The sequence below is a fragment of the Lissotriton vulgaris genome, chromosome 3_1, assembly GCF_964263255.1.
Source record: "Lissotriton vulgaris chromosome 3_1, aLisVul1.2, whole genome shotgun sequence".
NCBI classification, from domain to species: domain Eukaryota; kingdom Metazoa; phylum Chordata; class Amphibia; order Caudata; family Salamandridae; genus Lissotriton; species Lissotriton vulgaris.
In genome coordinates, this window is record NC_141689.1 from 341,458,075 (window position 1) to 341,471,633 (window position 13,559).

At 45.3% G+C, this 13,559-nt stretch overlaps 1 protein-coding gene across 1 annotated transcript in view; it reads left to right on the forward strand.

Moving 5' to 3' along the window:
- WDR70 (WD repeat domain 70) overlaps positions 1-13,559 on the forward strand; it is a 1,742,574-nt gene that overhangs the window by 343,839 nt on the left and 1,385,176 nt on the right. The window contains exon 6 of the mRNA XM_086960548.1: positions 9,354-9,487. Within this exon, the coding sequence (XP_086816674.1) occupies positions 9,354-9,487 (134 nt within the window). The remainder of the gene's footprint in view (positions 1-9,353; positions 9,488-13,559) is intronic.

A 13,559-nucleotide genomic window follows, 5' to 3' on the forward strand; every position in this document is an offset into this window, starting at 1 on the left:
GACTCGTGCATATTTGAAATATTTATTTACTAATGCCGGGTTCTCAAACACAGTATCTTAGATAATACAAGCAAACATATTATAAGAAGCAATGTTATCAGCATAGTTACTAGTCCATAAAATGCAAAAGGTGACAACATGCTAACATGTTGAAATGAATAGGAGTTAACAACACCTAATTCTCACCCTCCCTAACTAGCATATTATATTATATCTAAGAAGGTGTCTTTGGGCTTTAGCAGGGCGACCCCATACCTCAATCTCTCAGTGGCAGAGGATCACATCGTCTTCCATCAGCTCTCTGCATGCGAAGCACCATCAAGTGTGTTTATCTGTTCTTGTGCAAAGCAATATGAAACGCGCCTAAAGCCAGATTTGCCAGCAGCTGCATTCATGTTATGTGTAGGAAAGTGCGAAGATCAGACCTTACAATAACACCGTGTTTACTCATCCTTCAAGGTTTCAGCACTCACTGTACAGACACCGTCTACTAAGCAATGTTATCAGAGCAATAACATATTATTCTCGTATAAATCACAACGTTCTTCTAGGCTGAAAGCTAAAGCAACAATTATGTGTCGTGTGCAGAAGAAGCAAAAGGTAAAATGGCGTTTAAACATTTAATAAGCTCATGCTAACTTAACACGGTATATAGGTAAGCAGTAACTATAAGACAGACGCAACGGCCAGGGTTGGGACAGGGAGAGTAATCTCGGCGGCAGGTGTAGTGGGTAGGGGCACACGCCAGCTTTGCCCTCTCTCACCATTGCTGTTTGCCATAGCGGTGGAGCCTCTGGCAGCGCATGCTCGGACGGGTCAGGCAAATCAGTGGTTGGATGTCTACGGGCAAGTGCATCATATCGCGCTCTATGTTGATGACCTCTTGATGTTCTTAGCGGATATTGGTGACTCCCTGCGGGGAGCGAAGTCCCTACTGTAGGTGTTGAGTACGGTGGCTGGGCTAAAGGTCAACTGGGCGAAGTCGTGCATATTCCCGACACAAGAATGTAGGGCGTGCCCGCGATCTACTGAAGGGGTGACCTGGGAGGAGAGATGCCTTCCCTACCTGGGCACAGCAATTTACCATGACCGGGGAGACATTCTAGAAAGGAATGTGGGGAAGGCGATCAAGAGCGCCAAGGCAAACTTTGACTTCTGGGGCACGCTTCCGCTATCTATAGCGGGGAGAGTTGCACTCCTCAAGATGGTGATCCTTCCGAGACTGCTCTACTTCTTTAGGACTCTTCCGATCTGGATCCCGGTGAGCTATTTCCGAAGGTTAAGGATGATGGTCAAAGGCTTTTTATGGGGGTCGGCTGGCACAGAGTGGCGCTCAGGACGCTTATGAGGCCCCGGTCGGAGGGAGGACTAGCGGTCCCGGATTATGAGTCATACTATTTGGCGGCTCAGCTGCAGTGGCTCACGCAGTGGGTAGCGAGGGCCACGAGAGAAGAAGGGGAGTCCGGTGAGCCGACGGGCCCCGTACATGTTTTGTCTCGTATAGTTCTGTGCCTCCCGATGGGGGATATGCATCCCTCTCAGGAATTTACCACAGCCCGGAAATGTTGGCATAGGTACCTGCGAAGGGGGGGGATAAAGATCCCATATGCACCAGAGATCCCACTGAAAATGTGTAGAGCACTCCCTCACGGAGGTACATGGTAAAGTTTGGAGACCTGGGAACAACAGGGTCTAGAGACCATAGGTGACCTATATGAACACGGCTCGTTGATGCCATTTGACCTTCTGATAGAAAGTTTTGAATTACCTAGAGGTGACTTTCTGGTGCATGCTGCGTTAACGACAGCGATTCGTAAGCACTGGAAATTGAGCATGACGGAGCCTCCGACGGCTATGGGTTGCCAATATGTAGTGGTTGCTGCGGGGACCATCAAGCAAGTGGACCCGCTGTGAAGGGGAAGTCTGGTTGCAAATGGCTCTTAGAGCAGGCAATGAACAAGCACTAGAGAGAGCGAGGGCCTGGGAAAGATTGGTCCTTGAACTCACACTACTGGAGGCTGAGGAAGAGGAGTCCCCCACACATAGCCCTGTGACACGCCCGCCATAGTACAGCCTGAGATCCAAAGGGAGGCTAGATTCTAGACTGCTGCCCCTTTCCCGTGACAAATGATGTCACTGCCTGCATGATTCCATTGGTCCTTACTGGATTGACCTGGCGGGGGCGGCCCCAGCCCAAGAAAGTAGTACTCCGACACGCCTGGGAGGGGGGGGGTTGGGGGGGTGGCGATGTTTGGTTTTGGTTTTATGGATAAAGAGGGAGGGGGGTCTGGGGGATGGCGGGGGGAGGGTAGGAAGTGGGGCCGCATTTGGGGGGGGGAGAAATTTAGGGGATACAGTCTTCTGTCTGTCAGATCCTACGGGGTAATCACTTGAACATTTGAAGACTGTCTCTACGTTACTTTTGAGGGAGGGAGGCCCCACAGTACGAATGTTTTGGCTTGGGATGAAGGATATGAGGGGACTGTATTGCTGTTTTCCTTTTATGTCGTCTTTATGCCTTCAAAACAATAAAAATTGTGTTTAAAAAAACAAAATTTGGTCTGGTAGTGCCAGATCTTGCTATGGCAGATTGGGTTGGAACATGGTGATTATTATTATGAATACTAACTCTCAACGTATTTGCTGAGTCACAAGCTGAACCCGATAAGTTGATAGATGACCCTCTCCTTTGTTTCTTGATTCAATAGGTAGGCTGCCTCTAAGATAATCTCCCCTCTATCTGAGTTAAACTATGCATTATAGGATTTAAAAACATAGTCATCATAGTCTCAATTCTTTTCAACAAGTCAAGATCATCCCCCCAAATCCGGTTGGGTAATAGTGACATCTTTCTTCTTAGTAGACCTAGTGGATTTTGAGTGTAAGGGGAGAATTGAGACCAATTCCTCGCATCCGGTCGGTTTCTCTGTCCAAGCTCTTTTCAGTGTTTTTTGCTTTAATGGAGCACCTACCTTTATTGTCCCAGACTTTTAATCTGTATGGTTCGTTTCGGCCTGCTCCTTAGTCATTTTTGAGTGGTTAAGTGTTACAGATGTTACGTGGCAATGTGACTATAGTGGAGCTTGATTCACCTATGGTTTGCCCAGAAATCGAATGATCAGTGGTTAAGGGTTCAGTGTTAAGGGTCTTCTACCTAGGGAGGAACGTTTTTGAGCAATAAGAGAGTCCAAAGAGAGTCGTCGCTCCGTTAATTCGATTTCATGGGCAAGTACAGACTCAGCCCTCATCAAAAATGCATCAAGGGTCCCAACATGTCCACCCCTTGCTTTTCCTTTAAAATCTTCCTTTTGCTTATTTTAATCCTCCAATGTAGGTTTCCAGGTATGATAGACGGAGTTCAACAATAAGTTTATCAAATATTAAAATTACAGCTCCAATTGCAGCTCTAAGAAATAAGATTGAAACAACAGTACCTTATAACTCAATTAGCAGATGAAAGATGGTGGGCCCAGCCCAACCAGCCTCCAATGGGCCTGCCTTGGCCCGAGCTACGCTCTGTGGGAACCCTGGCGGGACCCCAGGCTGCCACTGGCCACTGGCCGGCACTTAAGCTCCTCCTGGCATGGCCCCTCTCTGGCGCGGCGTTGACTGGGCGGTGTAGTCCCGTTGTGCCTCCGGTGTAGTCCCCTCTCCGGGCGGTATGCAGGCTCAAACTGCAGGACACAGACGGAGACAGAGGTGAGGCAACATTCCTCTTGCTTTACTGATCCACTCCGGTACAGGCTGTTCTGTTTTGCAGCAAACAGGCTCCACACACTAATTCCAGCGCAGGACCTCCTGCACCCGAGCTACATACAGTCTTTACCGCCAATCCTCTGCCTCACTGCCTGTCTTCCTGCCTTGCTACCTCTCAGGCACCAGGCCCGCTCATGACCCGTCCCCTTTCTCGGTCCTTGGCAGTTTCAGCCTTTTTAGGTCGAACTCGGCGCAGTGCATGCGCTGTTCTACGAGGCATGCTGTATTTGGGTATGGGCTTGAAGCTCCGCACACTCTCCGCCCATAATTTTCATTGCTTTGTGTCATTGTCCTTTGTAAACTGCTTTTCATTGGTCTATAGGCTTAGTAGTCCTTCCTTTGTACCGCCTTGTCTCATCTTGTAACCTGAGTCTGGCTTACAGTCAGAACTGTACCGCAAACCAATGGCCAGAAATTCTCTGTTGAACTATCAAAGTTGCCATCCTAAAGCCCTCCGGGATAATTTGCCTTTTGGGCAATTTTTGAGGTTGCAGCGAAACTGCTCAACAAGAACATCGTTTGAGAAACATGCAAGTAGTCTAGAGGCAAACCTGGCAGAAAAAAACTACCCCAAACATCTAATTCGTAGGGCCCACTCGGGGTGAAAATTGCAAAAAACACAGTTGATGGACAGAATGCAGAACAATGTCCTATATTCACCCCAGTACAAAGATCTGGGCTAAAATCCATCGTTTTTTTGCACTCCACGCCACCCAAGGTCAGGTCGAGTGGGCTGGGTATGCTCAGACGTGAGTCCCAGGCTCTCCACATCACTGGAGTCAAGCTATCCAGGCTGAAGAAGGCTGATAGCCGGAAACCGGTCCTTGGATGCTTGATTCCGGTCTAGGAAAGACATGGCATGGTAGTTCGGGCTGGACTGTTCCCATGAGGCACAGGGTCAAGGCTGATTTGCATATAGCCAGTGTCTGACCTAGGGTGGTGTGGAATGCACATTGTTCTGCATTCTGTCCATCAACTGTGTTTTTTGCAATGTTCACCCCGAGTGGGCTGGTATGCTCAGACGTGAGTCCCAGGCTCTCCACATCACTGGAGTCAAGCTATCCTGGCTGAAGAAGGCTGATAGCCAGAAACCGGTCCTTGGATGCTTGATTCCGGTCTAGGAAAGACATGGCTTGGTAGTTCGGGCTGGACTGTTCCCATGAGGCACAGGGTCAAGGCTGATTTGCATATAGCCAGTGTCTGACCTAGGGTGGTGTGGAGTGCAAAAAAACGATGGATTTAGGCCCAGATCTTTGTACTGGGGTGAATGTAAGACATTGTTCTGCATTCTGTCCATCAACTGTGTTTTTTGCAATTTTCACCCCGAGTGGGCTGGGTATGCTCAGACGTGAGTCCCAGGCTCTCCACATCACTGGAGTCAAGCTATCCAGGCTGAAGAAGGCTGATAGCCAGAAACCGGTCCTTGGATGCTTGATTCCGGTCTAGGAAAGACATGGCTTGGTAATTCAGGCTGGACTGTTCCCATAAGGCACAGGGTCAAGGCTGATTTGCATATAGCCAGTGTCTGACCTAGGGTGGTGTGGAGTGCAAAAAAACGATGGATTTAGGCCCAGATCTTTGTACTGGGGTGAATGTAAGACATTGTTCTGCATTCTGTCCATCAACTGTGTTTTTTGCAATTTTCACCCCGAGTGGGCTGGGTATGCTCAGACGTGAGTCCCAGGCTCTCCACATCACTGGAGTCAAGCTATCCAGGCTGAAGAAGGCTGATAGCCAGAAACCGGTCCTTGGATGCTTGATTCCGGTCTAGGAAAGACATGGCTTGGTAGTTCGGGCTGGACTGTTCCCATGAGGCACAGGGTCAAGGCTGATTTGCATATAGGCATTGTCTGACCTAGGGTGGTGTGGAGTGCAAAAAAACGATGGATTTAGTCCCAGATCTTTGTACTGGGGTGAATGTAAGACATTGTTCTGCATTCTGTCCATCAACTGTGTTTTTTGTTTTATTTGCGGCGCTGAACACAGCTGCATTTTTCCCTACTATTTATTCACGTTTAGAAGCATCCCATGCCGTGTTTCAACGTTAATGGAGGCCACACCCCTTTATTTAGATGAGCCGCGTTTAAAGAAAGGGGCACGGCCGCCATTAATGTAAAACCGCATGGGGCGCTTTCCTAAAAAAAAGCCTTTGTTCATCAGCTGGACAAACAAATGCTTTTTTTGTAAAAACGCCCCATATCGCGCTTTCACTTTAATGTCACAGCTGCAGACCTTTCTTTAGACACAGCTCGTCTAAAGAAAGGGGAGTGGCCTCTATTAACATGAATGCACAGCATGGGGGCGCTTTTAAAAAAAAAGTATTTGCAATGCAATAGGTCTCGCATTTGCGAGAGTTTAAGCTATTGTACTATGCCAATAGCTCAAACTCTCGTAAATGCGAGACCTATTGCATTGCAAATGCCTGTTTGGTAATGGATTTCTGTGTTTTTTTTAAGAGGGAAAGGCAGCTATTTACATATTGATCTCAGATTTAAAATGGTCCGTTGTGCCCAAATCGGTTGACTTTTGATATTTTTCCATCTTGAGTGCATTTTTCATTTTCTTTCTTGTATTCAAACGTGCATAAAAATGTGTCAACTGCACCGTTCCTTTTATTATGATGAATAAATAATGGGGGTTTGTATCAATACCAATATAATTCTATAGAATTTGGTGCTGAGGAGCTGCATGTCGTGTATCAATGCGATTTTTCATTTCCATACCGACTTAGATATGGGAGTTATTCACTTGGAAGTGTTGCAGTTTCCCTAACGCTTTGACTGCCCAGGTGACTCGAAATTATACAAAAGAGGACCCAGTATGCACATATAACGTGTATGTACATCTTGTGTGTGAGCCATAATTATTAGGGAAATTGAGAAAGTGTGTAGTACACGCCAGCAGTTGTGGGTTTACCTTACAGTCCCATTATTTCTACAACTACACAGCAAATATGTTTTGTGTTTATGATGTTGATTATTTAGTTTATTTAAGGTAATGCAGTTTCCTGTACATAAACTTTTATATCGATTGCTATTCTGCAAAATGGTTTCTGTCTAGGCAGGACCTCTTTTTTTGGGCTGGCTACACCCCACAATACTTACTTGGGGACCTAATGCTATTAATTCTTCAAGAACCTTCAATAAGAAGTAGAGACAGAAATTCGGATTTGGATTTGAGAGGGCCTCCTTCAGACATTGGTTTTCATGTGGTTTTCATTGTTTGCTGTTGACTGGGTGGGCTGCTCTGCAGGGCAACAACATTTTGTGTCTGATAGTTTTCCATTTGTGTTTCCAATAGATTTTGGAGATGGAGCTTAAGTAGTCCTGTTGCATGACCAGAGTCAATATGTGTTCTTTGATGTATTTCCTTTGATGACTCATCAGGGTACTTCTGGCTCGTCTAGAAGATTGGGCATCTGTTAATAATGTGCTTTCAAAGGCACAGTATGGTTTTAGACGCGGAATGAGCAAGACAGAACAATTTCTCAATCTGTCACTGATCGTCAGTAGGTACACTAAGTCCATGAAGATCTCTTTACATCTGACCTTCATGGACCTATCCTGTGCTTTTGATACTGTCAATCGGGACAGATTGTGGGTCATGATGGGGGAAATGGGGGTGGAGGAACCTTTAGTTGTTCTTCAACGTAGGTTGCATTACAAATACACCGGTTAGAATCCGTTATGGAACAGCCGGCGAGAAAATTCCAATTCTCTCGACTGAGTGGGTTCGCCAAAGTTGTATCAAGAACAGCCAATAGTCTACAGAAATCTTTCGACGCTTTTGTAGATTTTATAACACCTCCTGATTTAAAAGTGGACCGTAAAGAATCTTATGTCATGGCATGTGGCCTTAAGTTCACCATTTCTAAAGCATTTGTGGTACAGGGTAACTTGATTGAGAGAGTTAATAATTTTTCTTACTTGGGAATTCTTTTTAATATTCTGCTTTCATTAGCCCCGTTACAGACTGTAATAGTTCAGCATACATCGAGGGCAGTGGAGGCTTTTTATTGATTTGCAGTTAAACTGGGACAGAAACCAGTTAAAGAGATGATAACTATAAAGCAAAGTGCCCCTCGATTGCATCCTATGATGAAGGTGCTTGGGGCAACAGTAATTGTGGCAAGCTCGAAGTGGTAGAGAATAAATTCTTTAGAGGGCTTTTAATGGTACTTAATAGCGCATCGACCACTTTCTGCCACTCTGAACTGGTCCTAGAGTACATAAAGGACCACGTAGGCCTTGCCCCTATAGTCTTATGGACAAAGGTATGGCTTTCACTGGATTTAAATTTCACACGATCTGTTATTACTGATTGCCTTACTTTGTCTAACGTGGAGATGATTCATTTGTTCAGTTATCTGAAATGTATGTTTCATGAAGTGGGATTATTTGACTTTTTAAATGACCTCTCTAGAATGCCCCTCCATGCATAGTACATTATCAGATCAGCATATTATTTAAGGGCAAACCAACACCACCAGCAGGCATTGAGTGGGCAGGGTTTGCTGTGTTTTGAAAATCTAAGTGTCTTGACTAACCTTATGCAATTTTATCTTACTTTTTTTATGAACCCACCCTATAGATTTTATCTTACCATATTCCGCTTGAGGACAGTGCGCTTTTTGGGAGCCATTCCCCATCAATGTAGTTGGTCGGATAACCTTCCTCTCAAGCCCATGTGATAACAAGACTAAACAAACCGTCTTGCACTTAATTCTGTTTTGCGCACTTAATAAAACTTTGAAAGTTACATTTCTGTTATCATTTCTGAGGACGTACTGCCCTTTTTCATATAAAGAAGGTTACAGTTACTTGTATCCGCTGGTCCCTATTGACTTCTGTTCCGCTGTAATATATTAGCAGCCAGAGAGCTGTACGGATTATACAGATTTATAAGGCCCACTAAGCAATGTTAGTTTTGAGGAACTAACATTGGTACATCTATCTTTTGAAATACTTTCAAGGGGTAGAAGTTGTTTTAAAATGTTGTGTGAGCTCTGATAATAACAATACCCTAGACCAATCCATTCGAAGGTGCGCTATATTTTTTTAGATTATTTATATATCTGTGCTAGTCCTCATATTCATATTGTTAGTTGCTGTTTTTATAGAGCACATATTTCGTTTTTATGATGCCTTTTTTTTATTCAATATTATGTAAATTGTTCTGCAAACAGGATATATTCCCAGCTTCCATATGTTTATAGAATAGAATGTTGCTTCCTTAAGAGATTTTTTTTTTATGGCTGGTAGAACAGCACATACATGGCTGGTAGAATAGCACATACAACTGATCATCGGTTTCAAACGCTTCCCAAAATTAAGTCAGGGCTATTAACTTTGCCAGTGCTTGTTAATTGAGCTACCACTAATGTCTGTATAACTCTTTGCCAACCCCAGAAGGAGCTGGCCCACAAAAGGGTGTTAGGCACCAGGTTGATGGAAAAGTGCTTGATCTCTTACTCTGAAGCCTCATATTAATTGTATAAACAAAACACAAATTAGAGCATATAACGTTTGTCAGAACTTTATTAACATTTCTTTATATTCACTTAATTATATTAATTTTGTTTGCCTTTTTAATTTCAGGTTTCTGCTTTAGGTCTTGATCCTTCAGGTGCTCGTTTAGTGACTGGTGGATATGACTATGATGTAAAGTTTTGGGATTTTGCTGGTATGGATGCATCTCTTCACGCATTCCGGTCTCTACAGCCCTGTGAATGGTAGGTGCCTACAGATATTGAGTAGCAGCATGTAGTGAGAAATAGAAAAAAGTCTGTCGTAACTGTCCTTTTAATACCTATAATAGGTTTTCTGATGAAAATGTGTTGATTAACATTGTACTGTCTACTCTGAGATATCAAGTGGTTAATTACTTAAGCTGTATTGATTGATGGAGAAGGTATTCATAGGACTGTGATAGCAAGTAAAGGTAGTTAGTGGGTCCCATGAGAAAGACTAAGACCGTGCCATAACCCTCCCTGCTTAGTGCCTACTACGCAGTGCCTTTTCCCTCTGCCAGAAATACTTATGCAAAGTGCCTTCTTCGTGAGCTCCTCCTGAGAAATTAGCTGATTTGTAATCTTATCCTTAGGGTTGCAAAGCACTTGCTTCTTATTTCACCTTCCTGATAATGGTGCTGGTAGGAGGAAGTACAGACATGACACTGTACATCACTCTCCTCTACCTCCTCTACGCCACTCTTCTTTACGCCACTCCACTCTACATCACTTCTCTCCACTCCACACCACTTCTCACAACTCTACACCACTCCTCTCCACTCTATGCCACTCCACTATATGACAAATCCATGATACTCTACACCACTTCACTCAACAACACTCTACTCCACTAAAGTACACTGTCCGCCACTCCACAACACCCTACACCACTCCACACTGCGACACTCCACACTCCACACTATGACACTCCATGCCTCTCTATAACACTGTGCCACTATACTGCACTCTGAATCTTTTCTAATCTGTGCTATGCCCCTCTACAGCCCTCCACTCTAATCTACTCTCCATCACTCTTCACAAATGAATGAATGACTGGAATTTATAAAGCGCTCAGCTACTCTGGAGTGTCCAGGCGCTGCCAAATCACACAGTACTGTCCAGTAGATGGTTTAACTCCTAAAAAGCCAAGTTTTCAACAGTTTTTTAAAATTTGTAAGGTCCGTAGAGAGTCTAAGGGCCAACAGGAGATTGTTCCATGACTGTGCCCCCAGGAGGCTGAAGGATTTACCGCTCCTACATGCCCGGCGCATCTTTGGGACACATGCATACGCCGCAGAGGTTGATCTAAGGGCTCTTGTCGGAGCGTACCAACAGACACAGCTTCTGAGTTACTGGCCCCCTTGCCATGGGGAGCTTTAAAGAAAGTTACCATGGTCTTAAACTTGATCCGCTCCCTCACCAGGAGACAGTGAAGGGCTTTAAGATGAGGTGCCATGTGGCACCTAGGTTGTGGATGGAGAATTGCCCTGGCTGCTAAGTTTTGCACCACCAGGAGACGCTGCAGGAGAAAATCCGGCAGGCCCTGGTAGAGAATGTTCCCATAGTCTAGTCTGGATGTGATCAGTGCCTGGACCACAGTGCTCCTAGAATCAAACGGGAGGTGCAGTAGAAACTTTCTCACCATCTGAAGTAGTCCAAAACAGGTCGCCACTAAGGTCTGAACTTGGGAACGCTTAGAAAAAGCATTATCAATATGGATTCCCAGATTCCTAACTGTTGATTGAGCCACACGGGGGGAGGGGGAATTCTTCTGTCCATCCTTGACTCCAGTTGTGCACTGCGGGCAGGCCAAAGAAAACAATTTCAGATTTGTCCGAGTTTCACTTAAGCTGGTTCTCCTCCAGTGACCCCAAGACCTCTGTAAGGCAAGATCTAATCACACCCCCATCAAACTCATTGCCTCTAGTGCAAGAGAAGATCAGCTGAGTGTCATCCGCATATTAAATTATCTCTGCACCATAGGTCTCCACCAGTTGCTAGATGTACATATACAGGTTAAAACGCGTTGGGCTAAGGCAGGAGCTCTGATGGACTCCCACCTGTAAGCTGGGCATTGGAGATGAAAAAGGGGAAGTCCAGATAATCTGTTCTCCAGTATTGAATCTTTCATAGATTCACATGCTTGTATCTTCCCCGTCATCGTGGTGGGAGTCTCACGGCAACAGAATGACTATAGCAGTATCATAGAGTAAAACACTGCATAGAAAGTCCCGTAGGGGACCATTATATTTGGTTGCCAAACCACCTCATTATTTGGACCAAAACTCAGCCAATCAGCTGCCAGCCCTGACATCACACTCCCCAGTAGAACCGTCATACCTCAGATTTCCAACCGCCTTCGTGTGAAAAGGAGTCTCCCTGAGCTCTGTTCAGTTTACTTTCTGTGAACTTTTCACCTTGCTCAACTGAAGGTTTTCTTGCTTCTGGATTGAGGTACTGTTTTTTTTTCCTTTAACTACAATGGCTGAAGGCTCTAAAAAGAGGCTTTTCAGGCCCTGCAGATCCTGTGGAAAACCTACACTTTATTCTGAGGATCCACATAAGGATTGCTTATACTGTCTCCACCCTAAACATGTCCCTAAATACTGAAAGCATTGTGAGACTTTTTCGGCTAAAACCTTGAGGGGACAGGGAGGCACGTTTATTATTGTGGCTTCAAAAAAAGAAGTCCACTACAGATTCGGACTCTGAAGAAGAAGTTAATCCTCAGACTCCCAAGAAAAGAAAGTGTTCGGTTCCTGAAGAGAAATTGGTTGCTAAAAAGCAAAAAACAAAAGAAAAAGAGGCTTCTTCATCTTCTTTGCCTCAAACGCCGTTGAAACGACCCTCTGTTTCAAGGTAGGTGTCATCTGCTCCCTCTTCCAAGGTAGGAGCATCTCCAGCTGTAATTCCTGTCAAAATGACGACACCGTCGACGACGACAATTTTGATGACGACAGCTTCGTCGACGACTAAGACAGCGCCGTCGACGAAAGGTTCGACGTCTATCTCGTCGACAGGAAGATCAACTTCGACACCGTCGACGACCGCGCCGTTGATGACAACCTCGTCGACGCCATCCGCGACGACATCATTGACGTCGATGACATCGCCGACGATAATCCGAATTTCGACGACGAGGGGAGACGACGCATTTCAAGTCTCCAAAGAAAAAAACCTCCATTACTTTAAACTCCTTCCACCCGTTGTCGACGAAAAAATCTACTGACTTTGCCAGTTGGACCAAGGTTTCACCGTTGCCATCTTCAACTCTGTTGCAAAGGCAATATGAGGATGAGGAATCTGGAGTAGCTTATAGTCCATACCAGCTACAGATAACACTGATGATGAGGAGTACCAAGAGGAACAGGAGGTCTTTTCTTTCCAAGATCGTCCAGTGCAGGAAAAGAGATATGAGTCTTTTCAGCTGTCTTACGTCTATGAAGAAGAAGAGGAGGTGCAACAAGAGGTGAGAGAGGAAAATGTCTCTATGCCAATTTTCCCTGGTAACAGACCTTCGCCATATGATAAATGACTACTATCGCCCATTCCCAGAGGCGAACACTTCCACTTCAAAGTCTGTTACAAGTCCTGTTCAGGTTCAGAAGGCTCAGCCTCCACCTCTACCTACACCTTCCACTCAAAAAATACGCTCCCGGTATCAACAACTGCAGCGCCTCCGGACAAGGAAGGAAGACGCATGGATGGAGCGGGGAAGCTCTTTGCTGTGTTGACGGCAGCAACAATTAGAGCTGCAAATGCCTTAGCTCTCCTCATTAGATACAATCGCCAGATGTGGTCGGATATATCTCCTGTATTGTCTCACTTGCCAGAAGATAAAAAAGAAGAGGCAGCTACCATCATCCAGGATGGTTCCAGAGCAGCTTCTGAGTCCATCGATATAGCCATGGATATGTTGTCGCTTTCCTTTAGTCAGATGGCAGCGGTTGTCGCGCTGCGAAGACAGGGATGGCTTAAGGTTATTTCTTTTAGACCTGAAGTGCAAACTAAGATAATTGACATGCCGTTTGATGGAGAACATCTGTTTGGTAAACCTATTGAGGAAGCCCTTCAAGGCATCAAGGCCGACACTGATACGGCACGGGCACTAGGATCTTTGCAGCAAGGGAAGTTTCAATCCTTTCGAAGGAGAAGGTCAAGGGGACAATATACCCAGAGACCGGCATATCAATCTGGCAGATATCAGCCTTATAATCAACAGGGATATCGTCAGTTCTCAAGTGGTCAGCCGTTTCGCTCCTCAGGTTCCTCATATCAGCAACAGACAAGAGGA